General features: G+C 39.9%; 1 protein-coding gene across 1 annotated transcript in view; it reads left to right on the forward strand.

Moving 5' to 3' along the window:
- Window positions 1-18,583, forward strand: part of LOC118001347 — a 138,817-nt gene that overhangs the window by 96,969 nt on the left and 23,265 nt on the right. The window contains exons 30-32 of the mRNA XM_034991442.1: window positions 8,110-8,339; window positions 9,273-9,411; window positions 10,643-10,763. Coding sequence (XP_034847333.1) covers window positions 8,110-8,339; window positions 9,273-9,411; window positions 10,643-10,763 — 490 coding nt within the window. The remainder of the gene's footprint in view (window positions 1-8,109; window positions 8,340-9,272; window positions 9,412-10,642; window positions 10,764-18,583) is intronic.

Here is an 18,583-nt window from a genome sequence, read left to right on the forward strand (position 1 = left end):
GTCAAATGAATAAATAAAATCTTTAAAAATGAAAAAAATGATAATACATAGTGATTCCATGTTTGTATGCGCTGCAAAATGATCATCACAGTAAGTCTAGTTACCGTCCATCACTATACAAAGTTAATACAATATTATTGACTGTATTCCCCAAACTGTACATTACATCCCCATGATTTTTTATTTTATAACTGGAAGTTTGTACTTCTTGATCCCTTTTACTCATTTAGTCCCCCAAACCTCCTCTCCTCTGGCAACCACCAATCTGTTCTCTATATCTATGTCTTGGTTTAATTTTGTTGTGTTTTGTTTTTTAGATTCCACATGTAAGTGAAAGCATGCAGTATTTGTCTCTGACTGACTTATATGACTTAGCATAATACCTTCAAGATCCATCCATATTGTCACAAATAGCAGGCTTTTATTCTTTTTTATGGCTGAGTAGTATTCGTGTGTGTGTGTGTGTGTGTGTGTGTAACCACATCTTTATCTGGTCATCCATCAATGAACACATAGGTTTTTCCAATATCTTGGCTATTGCAAATAATGCTTCAATGAACATAACATGCATATATCTTTTCAAATTGTATTTTCATTTTCTTCAGGTAGATACCCAGTAGTGGAATTACTGGATCATATGGTAGTTCTATTTTTTTTTAAGATTTTTTTTTTAAGATTTATTTATTTATTTATTTGACAGAGAGAGAGATAGCGAGAGCAGGAACACAAGCAGGGGGAGTGGGAGAGGGAGAAGCAGGCTTCCTGCTGAGCAGGGAGCCTGATGTGGGACTCGATCCCAGGACCCTGGGATCATCACCTGAGCCGAAGGCAGACGCTTAACGACTGAGCCACCCAGGCGCCCGGTAGTTCTATTTTTAAGAGGAATCTCCATACTGTTTTTCATAGTGGTACACCAATTTACATTCCCACCAACTGCACAACAGTTCCCTTTTTACCCTATCCTTGCCAGTACTTGTTGTTTTTTGTCTTTTTTATGATAGTTATTCTGACAGGTGTGCAGTGATATCTCATTCTGGTTTTGATTTACATTTCTCTGGTGATTAGTAATGTTAAGCATTTTTTCATATACTTATTGGCCATCTGTATAGGTTTTTTTTTTTTAAATGTCTATTCAGATCCTCTTTTTAAATTTTTTTGTTTTTTTGTTATTGACTTGTATGAGTTCTTTATGTATTCTGGATTTTAACCCCTATTAGGTATATGATTTGCAAATATCTTCTTCCATTCAGTAAATTACTTTTTATTTTGTTGGTGGTTTCCTTCACTGTACAGTAGCTTTTTAGTTTGATGTAGTCCCACTTGTTTGCTTTTGCTTTTGTTTTCCTTGCTGTTTCTCTTGCCTTTGGAGTCAGATCCAAAGAAATATCACTAAGACCAATGTCAAAGATCTTACTGCCTATATTTCCTTCCAGGAGTTTTAAGTTTCAGGTCTTACATTCAAGTCTTTCATCCATTTTGTGTTTATTTTTGTATTTGGTGTAAGATAGTGGTCTGTCTTAATTTTTGCATGTAGCTGTCCAGTTTTCCCAGTACCAGTTATTGAAGAGATGGTCCTTTCCCCATTCTATATTCTTACCTACTTTCTCATAAATTAATTGATCATATATGCATGAATTTATTTCTGGGCTCTCTATTCTGTTCCATTGACCTATGTATTTATATTTATGCTAATACCGCGCTGTTTGATTATTATAGCTTTGTAGTATAGTTTGAGCATGATACTGCTGGATTTGTTTTTCTTTCACAAGATTGTTTTGGTCATTTGGGGGTCTTTTGTGGTTCCATATAAATTTTAGAATTATTTATTCTAGTTCTGTGAAAAATGGCTTGGAATTTTCATAGAGACTGCATGAATCTATAGATTGTTTTGTCTAGTATGAATATTTTAATATTAATTTTAATTCTTCTAATTCCATGAACATGGAATATCTTTCCATTTATTAGTGTCTTCTTCGATTTCTTTTATCTACAAGTTATAGTTTTCAGTGTACAGGTCTTTCACCTCCTTGTTTAAATCTATTGCTTGGTATTCTTTTTGATATGATTGTAAATGGGATTGTTTTCTCTGTTTCTCATTCTTATAGTTTGTTAATGTATAAAAACACAACAGATTTTTGTATATTAATTTTGTGTCCTGCAACTTTGCTTAATTCATTTATTAGTTCCCATAGTTTTTTGTGTGTGTGTGGACTCTTTAGAGTTTTCTGTATATAATATGTGATCTGCAAACAGTGACAATTTTACTTCTTCTTTTCCAATTCATATGTTTTTACTTCTTTTCCTTGCCTAATTGCTCTAGCTAGGATTTCCAATACTATGTTGAATAAAAGTGAGGAGAGTGGACATCCTTGTCTTGTTCCCAATATTAAAGGAAAAACTTTCAGCTTCTCACCACTGAGTATATTAGCTGTGAATTTGTCATATATGGCTTTTATTTGTTGACATACATTTCCTCTCTACTTACTTTGTTGAGAATTTTTATCATAAATGGATGTTGAGTTTTTTCAAATATTTTTTCTGCATCTGTTGAGATGATCATGATTTTTATCTTTCATTTTATTAATATGGTATATCATGTTGATTGATTTGTGAATGTTGAACCATCCTTGCATTCCTTAACTAAATTCCACTTTGTCATGGCATATGATCCTTTTAATGTATTGCTCAATTTTGTTTGCTAATATTTTGTTGAGGATTTTTATATCTGTGTTAATTGGGGATATTGGCTTGTAATTTTCTTTTTTGTGGTGTACTTGTCTGTTTTTGATATCTGGGTAATGCTGGCCTCATAAAATGTGTTTGGAAATATTCCCTTCTCTTTAATTTTTTGGAAGAGTTTGAGAAGGATAGATGTTAAATCTTCTTTGAACATTTGGTAGAATTCATCAGTGAAGTTGTCTGGTCTTGGACTTTTGTTTGTTGGGAGGTTTTTGATTACTGATTCAATCTCCTTACTAATAATTGGTCAATTCAGATTTTTTGGTTTTTTTATGATTCAGTCTTTGAAGATTTGTAAGTTCCTAGGCATTTATCTATTTTTCTAGGCTGTCCAATTTATTTGTATGTAATTGTTAGTAATTGTCTCTTATGATCCTCTCTATTTCTGTGGTATCAGTTGTAACTTCTCTTTCAACCCTCACTTTTTTTTCTTTGTGAGTCTAGCTACAGGTTTGTCAATTTTGTTTATTTTTTCAAAGAACCAGCACTTCATTGATTTTTTTAAATTATCTTTTTAGTCTCTATGTTATTTATTTCTGCTCTGATATTTATTATTTCCTTCCTTTTACTAACTTGGGCTTTGTTTGTGTCATTTAAAGCCAATGTTTCCTTATTGATTTTTCTGTCTGGACTATCTATTAACTGATACAAGTGGGTGTCAGTGTCTCCTACTATTATTGTATTGCTGTCAGTTTCTCCCTTTAGGTCTCTTAATATTTGTTTTATGTTCTTTGGTGCTCCTACATTGGGTGCATATATATTTAGAAATGTTTTATCTTCTTGAGGTTGATTCCTTTATCATTATGTAGTGCCCTTCTTTGTCTTTTATTATAGTCTTTGTTTTAAAGTCTATTTTGTCTAATATGAGCATAACTACACCAGCTTTCTTTTCATTTCCATTTGCAGGGAATATCTTTTTTCCATCCCTTCACTTTTAGTGTGTGTCCTTACTTATGAAGTGAGTCTCTTATAGGCAGTATATAAAAGTGCCTTGCTTTTCTATCCATTCAGCCACTCTGTGATTTTTTTATTAGAGAATTTAATCTATTTGCATTTATTTTAATTATTTTTTTTTAAGATTTTATTTATTTATTTGAGAGAGAGAGAATGAGAGACAGAGAGCATGAGAGGGAGGAGGGTCAGAGGGAGAAGCAGACTCCCCGCCGAGCAGGGAGCCTGATGCGGGACTTGATCCCGGGACTCCAGGATCATGACCTGAGCCGAAGGCAGTCGCTTAACCAACTGAGCCACCCAGGCGCCCGCATTTATTTTAATTATTGATAGGTAGGTACTTATTGCCATTTTTTTACTTGTTTAGTGACTGTTTTTATAGTTCCTTTCTATTCCTTCCTTCTTCTCTTTCTTTCTTCCCTTCTGGTTGATGACTTTTTTTAGTGTTATGTTTAGATTCTTTTCTCATTTTCTTTTGTGTATTTAATACAAGTTTTTGCTATGTAGTTACTGTAAGGTTCACATATATCATCCTATGTATATAACTGTCTCTTTTAAGTTGATAGCAACTTACATTTGAACATTTTCCAAACCCTACATTTTAACTACCACACCCCTTCATGTTTGTTTTTGATGTCACATTTTACATCTTTTTCTTTTATTTCTCTCTTAACTAATTATTGTAGTTTTAGTTAATTTTATTTTGTCTTTTAACCTGCATAGTAGCTTTATAAATTAACCCATTACCTTTACTATATATTTACCTTTCCCAGTGAGATTTTTACTTTTGTATGCTTTGTTGTTGTTGTTGTTGTTGTTAACAATTAGTGCCATTTATTTTCTGCTAAAAAAAAGTCCCTTTAACATTTCTTATAAGGCCAGTTTAGGAGTGATGGACTCCCTTAGCTTTTGTCTGGAAAACTCTCTCTCTTCTTCAATTCTGAATGATAACCTTCAGGTAGAGTATTTTTGGCTGGAGGTTTTTTCCTTTCAGTACCTTGAATATATCATGTCACTCTCTTCTGTCCTGCAAAGTTTCTGCTGAGAAATATGCTGATTATGGTGTTTCCCTTGTATGTAACAATTGGTTTTTCTCCTACTACTTTTAAGATTCTCTCTTTAACTTTTGACACTTTAATTATAATGTGTCTTGGTGTGGATCTCTTTGAGTTCATCTTATTTGGAACTCTCTGGGCTTCCTGGACCTAGATATCTGTTTCCTTCCCTAGGTTAAGGAAGTTTTCAGTCATTATTTCTTCAAATAAGTTTTCTGCCCATTTCTCTTTCTTTTCTCTTTCTGGAACCCCTATAATGCAAATGTTATTCTGTTTGATGTTGTCTCATAGGTCCCTTAAGCCCTTAAGTTATCTTCATTTTTTAAAATTCCTTTTTCCTTTTGTGGCTCTGTCTGGGTAAATTCCATTGCTTTGCATCTAGCTTGCTGACCCATTCATCTGCTATATAGATAAATAGATAAACATCTGATGTTTAAACCCTCTACTGTATTTTTCAGTTCAGTTATTATATTCTTCAGCTCTGTGGACTCGTGTTTAGTACTTTATTATATTTTCTATCTCATTGTTGGACCCTTACTGTGTTAATCCATTCCTCTCCCAAGTTTGGTAAACATCTTTATGACATTTACCCTGAATTCTTTATCAGGTAGATTACTTATCTCCATAGCATTATGGTCTTTTTCTGAGTCTCTCAGTCTTGGAGTGCCTTTGTGTAGCTGATGAAACTTCTCGTTCAACCTTGCCCTAGCTCTTGGTTGTTTCTTGCAACTTTGTGATTGTCTAATCAGCCTGATTTATTATTGATATGTCCTTGTTATTGAGGATGTACCAAGGCCTGTCAGTGTTCCAATGGGAGAAATTTCATTTAGCACCAAGTTTCAGGCTAATCTGAAGCTAGACCCTCAGGCAGCAGCTTTTAAAATATGCAAATATATTGGGGTGCCTGGGTGGCTCAGTAGGTCAAGCATCTGCCTTGGGCTCAGGTCGTGATTGAGCCCCACGTCAGGCTCCCTGTTCAGCGGGGAGTCTGCTTATCCCTCTTCCTCTTCTCCTCCCTCCTCACTCTACTCGTGCTCTCTCTCTCTCGCAAATAAATAAATAAAATCTCTTAAAAAATATATGCAGATATAGTCTTGTGTAGTCACAGTCATAATCCCTGCTGGCCTCCAGACCAAAAGATCTGAAGATATCCTCTGGGTGACAGTTGCAAAACTTGGGACTCTACATGAGTGTATAAGCTCTTTCTGGGAGGACTTATTGAGCTGTATCGAGGCATAGGAGGTGCACAAGGATGGTGTCTTCCTGCTTATGTTTTCTGGGAGCATTTCTGTAGCCTCTAGATGTAGGGAAAACCTGAAGCCTGCTCCTTAGGCTGAAGCTGCAGGCTAAGTAAATAGGCTTTTTTCACAGGAAGACAAGGTTGTGCTTCAGTCTGCTGTCTGCCATGCCCTGGAGGGGTGGCCTGCTAGGTGCTGCCTTTCTGACTGTTACATTGCCTTGGAGCTCAGGAATGTCAACCCCCTTGGCCCCCAGGGCCAGACAGTCAAGGAGCATCCCCTGTGTGGATTGCATATATCCACTGGCTTTAACTAGGTAGCTGGAGAATGTAGGGGGTGGGACACTCTCTCCAGCTTCAGAAAGGCAGCAGGAAAATGTCTTGACTGCACGTGCCTGGGGGCTTCGGGAATGCAGCAGGAGGAAGGAATGTCCTGTCTGTGTGCACATTCTGGCTTTAGGCTGAGAGCAGGAAAGTGCTGGGACTGCTCACAGTTGCCAGCCCCATCCAGTGAGTGCAGGAATCTTGCAACCCCCTGTGCTCAGCAGCTTTAGCTAAGGTGTGGGAGAATGCTACTACTGCTTGCTCTTGCCTACCCCAGCTAGGGGGCAGGGAAGCGTTGCAACTGACTCCCGCTCTGGCTCCAGCAAGGCAGCCAGTGCCCCTGCTTGTCTTAGCAAGGTGGTGGTAGGAGGGTTTTGCATCTGAGTTCGCTCACCTGTGCTAGCAGGGTAAGCGGAGGGTGAAATATTGGCATCTGCCAGTGACATCCCCCATCTCTGGGGAGAGTTCATCTGCCCCTCCCCTCCATTTGCTTTTAGATTAGCCAGTAAATCTCCTTCACATATAGTCCAGGTGCTTTTCAAACTGTTCTTTTTTTGCTGGGTCTTCAGGTTTGAAACTGCACACAAACCCTTTAAAAGGGGCATCTTGGGGCTTTTTGAGCAGAGGGGGCTACATGGCCCGTAGGCTGCCCCCTCCCTGTCACAATGCTCAGCCTTACTCTGTTGAATATTTACCGTCACTCCGTAAGGTTTTATTTGATGAAAGGTTTCCTGAAGATAAACAAATCTGGAAATCTTGAGTTAGCTGCTTAGTGAGGAGGTAGGCTACTTGTGGGGCTGTCAGCTGTGTGCAGGGCTGTGGGCTCTCCCCTGGGTCTGGCTTGCCAACTCCACCTCTGACCAACCCTCTTTCTGGCAGCTGTGCCTTTCTGTAGATACGTTAATAGCACTGATCCAGTTACACTACGTGGGTGTTCTTCCTGTTCTGAGCCAGGAAACTTGAGTATCTGAGGTGCTGTTACCTGAATGTTCTCTGAGGCCCTTCTTGCCATAACATTATGATCCAGGTTTGCCATCTTCGTCTGCAAAGCAATGCTCCTTTTTCTGTGACTGAGACCCTGTCATCAGGGTGAGGGCCTGGATGCAGGTCCTTGTTTTGTCTGTCGCTCTCTGGGTGACTCTGGCCCTCCTCACACTCTGGCTGCAGGAGAGGGGGACCTGAAAACCTCGTTCCCTCCACATCCTCCAGGGCTCGGAGCAGCCCCTCAACAAACACTGATTTAGGGAAAGTACCAATGAACAAATAAACAAATTATAATTCTAAAGGAAAATTGCCTTTGAATACTAAATTCAAATTAAGAGACTTGTAAACTTTTAAAGGATGGGAGAAGGAATAGGAGATAAGATAAACTTACGTTTCCATTTCCTTATCCATAAAACAATAAAATCCCTAATCTGAGGTTATATTACAGCCCTACTGTGAAGGGGAATTAAATCTCAAGTGTGTTGAAGGGCACTTTCCAGAATGCAGAGGCTAAACATGAAAGGCTCAATTTTTCAAAGGCAGGTAAAATGTTAGTACCCAAGTAAAAGAGTTTTTTAAATGAGTGATTCAAGACTCAAGCAGAAAGCTGAAATGGAGACATTTCCCTCTTTTTAGTATCCTATGTATTTGGAAAGGATGCTTACCCTTTCTAAGCTCTAACTGTGCTGTAAACCCATGAATCATTCCTCCTGGGGAAAATAGGCCTTCTCCAAAATGTTCGTTCTGCATGGGCTATATGTAAAAGTTATCCTATATTGATCTATGATTAATAAGGAAGAATTTCTGTAATGCTTTCAGGCAAATTTGTCCAGAGTGCCAGGATTCAGAAGTCCATTCCAAAGCAGCCCAAAAGCCTCCAGGCTGCTGAGGGGCCCATGCAATGCAGTGATGTCCCTTGCTTTCCTGAGATCATTTCTGGTGCTGTGGAAGCAGCTGGAAGTGCTAAAGGAGCACTGGGGCCGACTCAAACTGCAAGGCCAGGACAGCGATTCTGTCTCCTTCCACAAACAGTTCTCAGAACTCTACGGGTGAGTGTCGCTGAGGTGGAAATTTTTGTGAAATGAGTGGAATCTGGGGTCTGATAAATTCCTCCCCTTACTGTGAGGGTGAGATTTGGTCCATAATCCTGGTACGCCCAGCCCCACTGAGTGCAGAGGAAGCTGGGCAATGTGTCCTATAACCAGCGCTTTACAGGAAAAGTTGGGTTCTGTTGACTGCAGGGACAGTGCTGGGTTCCACTAAGGAACACTGTGTATCATTTACCTAGAGTTCTGTCTCTGGGAACTTGAGCTTCTCAAGTGTCCCCATGGTGCTGACTCTTCAGCCTTTTTAGTTCATAGGATCCCAGTGAGCACTGGGTAGGGGGATGCTGCTGCTGTAAACTAGTCCCCATTTTCAGCCCCATTAGACCCAAGTGTTGAGTCTCTGAGAGCTTCATGAATTGCCGCCAGAGGTATAATGTGGTGCAACATGAGGTTTTAGGTCTGTGGGATGGTGGGGTGTTTTCACAGCTTCAGGCTCTAGCTAGGATGACTTAGCTGGCAGGAAAGACATGTTGCTTCTGCCATGTGTCTGTTATCAAACAAGCATTCACTAAGCATCCACTCACCATCCGACCTTACTGGGCATAAGAAGGTTCTCTTTGGTGGCATAGTCCCATTGGTCTATCTTACAAGTTATTACAGTCAACTTCCCTGGTAACTAGGGAATGAGAGAACTTGTCAATATTTTGAAGAATGAAGACTGAAGTTATATGTACCCAATGGGAGAAGGTCTCAGGACTTAATATTGACTAAGGGAGTGGCAACTGTGGTAAAATTAGATATCAATGTGAGTGACTGTAATGGGTTGGGAGGTTTATACGTGATGACAGAAAACAGAACGTGAATGAAAATGATTGTCAGAGAATCTGAATAGGAAAAAAATATGTTTGTTTGCTAATTTCTGTCTCTCTTCAATAGAACTGACATTCTCTACCCCAGCATGAAAGCTATAGCTAGGCGGATGGGGAAAGAAGATGAATTCGAAGGTATTATAATAAGTAGCCGGTCTATTCTTCCCCCCAAAGGAGCTTCAGAAATTGAAATAAAAACTGAACAGGTATGCAGGAACTATTTTGAATGTGACTTTGAAATTTTGCTTTATGGCATAAGCATGTAAAACTACAGGTACACCCAAGTGGCATTTTTTTCTAAGGCATTAAGTGGAGATTGAAGGTATGTAAATCATTGAACAGACTCAGAGGGAACTAAGTATTTAAAAGCACGTAGAGCTTTGATTATGCAAATAACTATCCCTAATACCTCCATTTTGTAAGTCTAGATCTTCGTATTTTGATTTTCCTCTAATTAAGGTAGACTACCACAAAAAAAAGAGACTATGATAGAGAACATACTAACATCTTAAACTTAAAATCTAGCACGCAGTTATCCACTCCCTCCAACACACACACACCCATGAAAATGGATTATTCAAAATAGCTCCTGTGATTGTTTTTCTGAGAATAAGACAACATGATTTATACACTAGTCCATTTGGTGTGCTAGATGTGAGAGGTTGTTTTTCCAACTGTTTGTTCACCTTGGTCCTGGGACAGAGTCTCCACATGGCTGTGTTCCCTTGTGTCTGTAACAGGCAAGGCTGTGTTCTCCTCGTCACTGTAACAGGAAAGCAAAACTTCTAGCTGAGTGTCAATGGACAGATTCTCGTCCCCTGAAGATCAAGAATTCGGTGGCAATCTGCCCCCCACCCCCACAACACACACACACACCCCAGTCCCAAGCCCATTGCTTACCCTTCTGAGCCCTGGTTCTCTCTTGTACCTGGGGTCCTGTGACAGGGAGAAACATGGGTTCTACAAGCATAATGGGTAAAGTAAGGGCTCATGGTTATTGGGAGAGTTTTCTCCTGGTCATGTTTGGAATTTTAAATCTTCTCATGAAATCCTCCTTGATATCTAAATTGAGTTTCAGGCCCAGGCATTCCTCTTGTAATGACATCTCATGAAATTCCTGACCACATTTAAGAGACCCCCAAAACACATGAGATCACCTCAGACATTGAGCACTTTGCAATTTATCACGACTTGGTAAAAAAGGGTTATATTTTATCAACTGGGATGTGGGCCAGGAAGAAAAGATGTTGGTCTCCAGAGAGGTATATCTACCCTTGCAGAAGCACTTGGAAACCCAAGAAAGGAACCCTTCCTTCTTCCCTGAGAGAGAGTAGCTGAAGGACAGGACCTAGCCCCAGACCCTTCTGCAGGAATTTGACTTAGAAGCTCAGAGTATAAGCTAAATGTGGAAAGTGACTCTCAAACCTCTTACTCTAGCTTCAGAAACTTCTGGAAAATCTTGAAATTCATCTGATCCAAGAAGTATTAAGAAAAGTTAACAGAGAGAGAGCACTAGCAGTATCAGAAAAAGCCAAGGAGCAGGGTGCTCTCCCTACAGGTAAAGTATGTTTATTTTATTACTTCACAAAACAGCATTTATTTTTTTTCCTAATTATAAAAGCAATCCATGTATCATTTTCATTGTAAAAAAAGTATCACAATGTCCAGAAAATGATATAAAAATTACTTTTTAACACCTTGGCTTAGAGAGAACTATTAACACTTTGATATATTTCCTTCTACTTAAAGTCTTTTAAATAGAAAACATTTGTTAAGTTCAGTCTCAACTCTGCTAGTTAACTCATAACTGAAATAAAGTTAAAATGGGTAAAACACATAAGCTTTTCTTATTTGTAATATATTTAAGTGTATATATATATATATATATATATATATATATATATATATATATATATATATACATATGTATGACATATATGTCAAAATCTTACAAATACATGTATTGGGGTGGGAAAGCAATCAAAATTATTTCCTTTCATCTGAAGTCTAAAGTCAGGCTCACTTCACGGACATGTGATCAGTGCACTTACATAGGACCCAGGAGTACTTGGGGTTTAATGCTCTATGGGTACCATCTTGAAACTCTTGATTTTAACTTAGAATTTGTGTTTTGTAACTGGAATTCAGTGAGTCCATGGAGCATGCACCAAGGACTTGGAGCTTTGCCTTACACACAGTTCCACTTCTTACTGCCTCCCTGCCTTGCCAGGAGGGGTTCTCAGCTGCCTACTCATCTGCTCTCTGGCACCCTAGGAACCCCTAACCTTCCCCTCAGCATCCCCACCTAGCAATTGCTGCCACCGTCCTCTCCACTGGGGGCCTGAGCAAGAGGAAGATCAGAATATGTGTACCTAGTAGTATCTCAAGGACCCTAGTCTGGCAACATCATGGTACATCTGATGGGTGACTCAGTGGGAGCAAGCCTATTGCCTATCCTTAGATTTGTACGATATCCCAGGATGGAGGTTACAATATCCTTGGGCTTGCCTGTCCACAGTGGGCCCATGGGAAGGAAAGCTGCCTGGCTCAACTTCTCTGCCCCTGGCCAGGACATGGGGCTGCTGCCCAGCAGCTGCATATACACTCATGCTTCCGGTCACAGGGTGGAGCCCCTGGGTGCCTGGGAGGGTCGCACTTGCCTTGCGAGCATTCCTGTGCCTGAGGAGTACAACATTAAAAATGAATAAAAACACCATGACAGGTCAAGAAAGAGACTGCAGAAGAAAGAAAACACTATCTTTTAGTACCTATAGTAGTGCTTTTTTCCTCTACTTTTTGAATAAGAAGCCCTGCATTTTTATTTTGCCCAGGGTGTCATAGATTATGTAGCTGGTCCTGTCTGAACTTCAGTGTCTACTCCTGACTCCTACTAATTCTGTAGGAAAAATCCATAGCCTTTAAATGACGGAGAAGTTGTTTGACTAGGAAACTAAATTAGATTTTCCTTTTGAGACAAAGTCCACAGATATTGTAATGTGCATTAATAATCTACATCCTCACCTAAGATATTGTCATTTTTCTCAGTGCTTTGAGTAACTGAATTCTATAAACAGGGCTTTGGGAAAAGGCTATGCAGTGAGAGGGCAAGCCACTTCTCACCAGAGAGCTAAATGTCACCAGAGAGCTAAGTGAGGTTGAACTTCAATTACAGAGCATTTAACAAGACACAAAGCACTTGTTGTCTGTGCTGTGTTTGCTGCATCCAGGTGGCTCCCTTCAAGTCTTGGGAGAAAATCCACAGGCATGCAGCAGGTGCAACCATCTGCATGTTTCAGGCTGTGGTTTAATGAGACACCAGGATGGTGGGGGAAGGGAGGAAGCATTTTTGTTTTGAGGTTCTGCTGTGTGTCCCCTGGTGCAGGGTGCTCGTCAGCTGTGCTTGGAGGGAGCCGTCAGTAAGAGGCTGGTGGGAGTCAGGCAGAGGGGAGGGGTAGAGTTATTGTTAATGGTGGTAAGGTTGATATTACCAAAACTTACTTTGGCTAGAGTATACTGGCCAATTCTAAGCTCTTGTTCAGATTCTATACTCATGACTTTTAAAACAAATGCCAATAGTGAAGGTGTTTTGTTATTGTTGGTTTTGTTTTTGGTCTGTTAAGCATGACTCAATGTGGGTGTCCTCCTATAGTGAGTTACCCCAGGGCAAGTGATGGAGTCCCTGCTGTGTGCCAGGGGTGCTTTTATAGACATTTCTTCAGTATAGTCTTTCTGAGACCTGTGGACCGGGAACCTTCAAAGAAGGCAATAAAACCTTGGAATCCCCACCCACCTACTGTGCATCTCAGCAGCAAGAAGCCACCATAGTGGATGGGGCTTCCAACAGGGGCTGCTTTATCATGCAGAGACCACCTTTTGTGGCCAAGGTTAGCTTGGCACTAGGAGTTTCTAAAGAGGGAGTTGGGAATGGAGAGTATTGAGACCCAGAGGACATCCCAAGCTCTTGTCCTTCCCTCAGGGCCTTCTCTGTCCCTGTTGGCCAACTCTGGTGTCTACATTTATTACCAGCCAGAAAGAAACTCTCCAATACTTCTCCGTCTCCTCCCTCCTTCCCACCTTGTCTTGGAGCTTCATCTTTTTTTTTAATTTTTTTAATTTTTATTTTTTAAGATTTTATTTATTTGCGAGAGAGAGAATGAGAGACAGAGAGCATGAGAGGGAGGAGGGTCAGAGGGAGAAGCAGACTCCCTGCTGAGCAGGGAGCCCGATGTGGGACTCGATCCTGGGACTCCAGGATCATGACCTGCCTGAGCCGAAGGCAGTCGCTTAACCAACTGAGCCACCCAGGCGCCCGGAGCTTCATCTTCTTGTATAACTTCTGAAGGGGTTTCCAATTTATCAGTGACCATCTGAAAATGTGGCAGCCACACCTGATCCAGTGCTAGTTTGTCGGAACTGAACTGGTGCTCCCCTGAGAACTTTAAAAATTTGCTCCAGACATCCTTGTTAAGTCTCAGGGCTTGGCTTAGCAGAGAGTTGGGCTCCATGGATTCAAAAAGTCTCTGCTATTTCCCATATTTGACATTTTGGCATTGAAGTAATTCTTAATTGACTTTCTCAATTTCTCTGAGCATTTATAAGGTCAGCAATCTCCAGAGTGGAGTGCCTATATCTCAGGGGTGTGGGAAGAAAATATTAGAGCTTCTAAATAGATTAAATCCATATATAAGAAGTCACATGTCACACTCTACACTGAGGTGTCCCGAAATGACCACTTTGAGGCAATCCGCAAGCAAGCACTAAGAATTAGTGGAGACACTTCTAATCCTGGTACATGCTTATTGTCAGCCACATTATGAGGTTAAAAAGATAACCACATCTGAAAAGAAGTCAGACAAAAAAATTTAAAAGGTCAAGAAAACTCTTAGGAATGTAGATTGAGATCCATTCTCATTGTTGTTGTTTTTTTTTTTTTTACTATTACGGAATTCTTTTTTGGGGAGGTGTAAATTATAATTTTTTTTTATTCTTATGTTAATCCCCATACATTACATCATTAGTTTTAGATGAAGTGTTCCATGATTCATTGTTTGTGCATAACACCCAGTGCTCCATGCAGAATGTACCCTCCTCAATACCCACCACCAGGCTAACCCATCCTCCCACCTCCCTCCCCTCTAGAACCCTGTTTGTTTTTCAGAGTCCATCGTCTCTCATGGTTCGTCTACCCCTCCGATTTCCCCCGCTTCATTCTTCCCCTCCCGCTACCTTCTTCTTCTTCTTTTTTTTTCTTAACATATATTGCCCATTCTCATTGTTGATGAGCTTCACCCTAAGCATATCATGCTATACAATATTAGCCAGTGATAGTATTATAGGTAGTTAGAAATACAGAAATATACACATGTTAATAGTGAGTGGACAAAAATGTTTTGCTTGAGGGAAGCATAATCCAAACACTTAGGAGAGCATGGTCAAGGCCAGCATTCCCAGCAGTGTGCCCTAGAACACCAGTGTCTTAACATGTTAGTGCAGTGGTTCTCTCCATCACCCTGTACTAACAGACTCACAGGCTAACTGATGCTTTCCATTCCCTTGGTAACACAAGCTGGCAAAATACTCACTGATCACAGTCTTTGGGTTACCTATGTTTACCTAGTATCATTGATCATTGTTTGCTCCAAACCTGTTCATGCCAGTTTTGCTTATCATTGTGTTTGAGTAATTTAATTAAGTATTGTTTAAACTAATGACATAGGAGTACAAAAAGAGATTGAAATGGATAAACTGTGGTACATCCAGTCAATGGAATAATATTTAATGCTGAAAAGAAATGAGCTATCCAACCATGAAAAGACATGGATAAAAATGTCTATTACCGAAGCAAAAGAAACCAACCTGAAAAGACTACATATTGTATGATTCCAAATATATGACTTTCAAGAAAAGGCAGAACAATGGAGACAGCAAAAAGATCAGTGGTTGCCAAGGGTTTAGAGGGGAAAGAAGGATGAACAGGCAGAATACAGAGGATTTTTTAGGTAGCGAAGCTATTCTGTATGATAGTATAATAGTGGAGAGATGCCAATTATACATTCATCAAACCCATAGTTTCACCAAGAGTGAACCGTAATGTTAACTATGGACTTTGGGTGATAATGACATGTTAGTGTATGCTCATCAGTTGTAACAGACACACCACACTGGTGTAGGTTGTTGATAGTTGGGGAGGCTGTGTGTTGGCGGTAGAGAGGGCAGGGAATATGTGGGAACTCTCTGTACTATCTGCTCAATTTTTCTATGAACTTAAAACTGCCCTAAAAAGATGATACATTTGGATTGTTCCATTGTCTTCTAGTTTTCTTTCCATAAAAAGAAACAAGCAAACCAATAAAACCACATACTAGAAAACCACACAATGTGTTATGGTTTCTAGAAAAAAGATAGTACAGAACTCCAATGAGTGGATGCATACAAAGAAAAGGCCTAAGTTCTATGTTAGAAAATTGGCAAATGTTTATATATTTTTAAGTTAAATAAAATGTTTAAGATACCACAAGTCATTTTTTTTAAAGCATTCTCTGGTTTAACAGACTTCTTTTGATTAACAAACCAACTCTTAGTCTTGATTGCAAGGAAAGGACTTCTACTGTGTTTTGCAAGGGTTGAGGGGCAGGGGGAAGCTTTTGTTTATTTGTTTTTTGCCAAAACAAGTTTGGGAAACTTGTGGTAAATAATGTTAAAAAGGTTTCTTTGCTCCAGGCCTTCTCAGAGCCTTTACTATAATAGTGTGCACTATAAAGTTCCAAGAGAGTGTATGAAATATTCTTTATTTTTTAAAAATTTTTTATTTAAATTCAAAGTCAGTTAATGTATAGTGTATTATTAGGTTCAGGGTAGAGTTTAGTGATTCATCAGTTACATATAACACCCGGGCTCATTACATCAAGTGTCCTCCTTAATGCCCATCACCCAATTACCCCATCCCCCCACCCACTGTAATGTTCTTTAAATTTATTTAACCACAGAACACTTTTCTCCCCTCATGAGTATCTATCATCCACTCAAGGGACTAGTGTTCTGGGGAGCAGTTTGAGAAACACAGGAGTAGAAAATACATACATACATACATACATATGCTTGAAGCAATAAGGTTCCAACCTACCCACCTTCTGGGGACCCCTGGCTGGTCAGGAGAATGTTAGTTGGCAGTTGGATGCCTTCAAGTTTCAGTTCTGCTCAGCTCAGGACCCAGGAGCCACTTAGGCAGAGGCTAGTGGTTGTGTTAGAGAAGTGAAATGCTATGAAACCAAAATGCCTTTCCTAGAGGGAGGAGGCTGACTAGAGGGTAGGGAGAGTGTTCATAGAGGGAGTGAGGGGAAGTGGTTTGGCCACCAGGAAGTCAAAGTTTCCTCCAGTCAAAGGACCTGGGAAGAGAGGGAGAGGAAAGAACAAAACGCTAATTTAACCTCCAGTGTGCTGTCTCCTTCCCACCTCCATGCTGCCGTCTAAAACTGCTTCAGCTCAAAGACGCCATGACCACACACACACACACACACACACACACACACACACTGAAAATGAGACCCATTTGGAGACCACAAACTCCACTTGGCCAGGAATTACTTCTCTTGGATGAATTCAACTCTCCCTGGCTTCCCCTTACTCCTGCCTACAGAAGTACTTGCATGTTTGAACTTGAACTCATGAGGAAGAAGTATGGTGGGAAGATTTCCCAGCACTTTGGTAAAATACTTAATACTTCCCCTTCAGCTGAAAAAAAAAAAAAAATACGTCCCCTTCAGCTGAGCCCAGAGCTAAACCCTAAAACCACCCCTGTGGGCATTTGCCAGGTGATGGCCCCCAAACCAGAAGTGTTTGGCAGATGTGGTCCCTCACCAGGCTTTTCTGTGAGCCAGAGACCTACCGCTAATGTACCCTGGAAAAAGTATCCAATTTCTTGTCTGAAAATTTTCTGAAAGATACATGAGCTCTGTTTTGTCAAAGCTTAGACTTAACAAAAAGTCTTAAACGTCTTAAGAAGTGTGAACTTCTAGGCACATTAACTCTATTGGATTTTCCACGTCAACTATGCCAGGACAGTGGTATTATGTCTACTTACCTTTATTATCCTAAAGGAAAAACAAAGTCAGATTTCTGTTTATGATGGAAAGTATCCAACTGTGGAATTCTGGAACCCCAGAATTTTCAAAATCAGGACCACCCAATAAATAAGATAATTGCAAGGGGCTCCTGCTCTGTCAAAGCCACATTTCTGAGAGGATTGTGCTGGATGCTTCCCCTTTTGTGCACCACGTCTCCTGTCAGAAAAAATGAAAGTATGAGTAGGAAATCACATCTGAAATTAGAAACAGCTGGGGACAGGGAGTAGCCCTGTGTGTACTCTTGGTGTGGCCAGCACCCCCACAACAGAAAAGGGAGTGGGGCAGGGCTTGGCTTCTACCTCTGACTCCATAGGTTTCTCTTTGTTTCCAGACTCCCCTGGGGCCATGCACAAGGAAGTAGACCCTACCCAACATAATTAAACATACACATACACAACTTGCTCTCCCATATGGAAGTTAAAGAGTGTTGATATATTTACACAGCTCCAGCACTGTCATATTAAGTTTTCATTTTTTTAACAGCTAATACATTTACCTGATTCAAAACTCAAAACAATATAAAAATATATGTGTTTAGAGATCTCGTTGCCACTACTGACCCCCTTTTATCACCCCATGTAAACATTTTGGTTAGTTTTTTAAATATATACTATCAATGCTTCTTTATGCATATACTAATTCATTATTTTATCCAATATCTGTTTACTGAGCACCTAGTATGTGCCATACTACTATATTTTAGGCCCTGTTTGGGGGATACATCCTTACTTTCATGGAGCAAAACTCCTTACTCTTGTGGATTTTATCATCTAGAAGGGGATAGGCAGATAATAAGCAATAAACAGAAGAAATAAGAAAATAATGGAGTAAGGAAGATGGTGGTGTGGAATTTTGAAGCAGGCACATTGCAATTTTAAATAGGGTGGTCAGGAGAAAGTGACACATTGAGCAAAGTTTGAAGGTGATGAGGGAGTTAGATACTATGTGGGTATCTGGGCAGACAGATAAACAGACAAAAGAACAGCCCATCCAGAAGAACAGCCCACACAGAGGACCTAAGTACCTACCATGTTTATGGAACAGAAAGATCCAAGTGTGGCTGGAATGGAGAGAGTGAGGGAGAGTAGTAGGAAATGAAACCAGAGAGGAAGAGTGAAAAGAGGACGGATCACTTAGGGCCTACTCATAGTGTTTACTCTGAACGTAATGGGGAGCCTGTCCCAGATTTTGAGTGACATGATCTGACATATTTTATTTTATTTTATTTTATTTTATTTTATTTTATTTTATTTTA

Source organism: Mirounga leonina, unplaced genomic scaffold (assembly GCF_011800145.1).
Source record: "Mirounga leonina isolate KUSES-001 unplaced genomic scaffold, KU_Mleo_1.0 Mir_53, whole genome shotgun sequence".
Classification (NCBI taxonomy): domain Eukaryota; kingdom Metazoa; phylum Chordata; class Mammalia; order Carnivora; family Phocidae; genus Mirounga; species Mirounga leonina.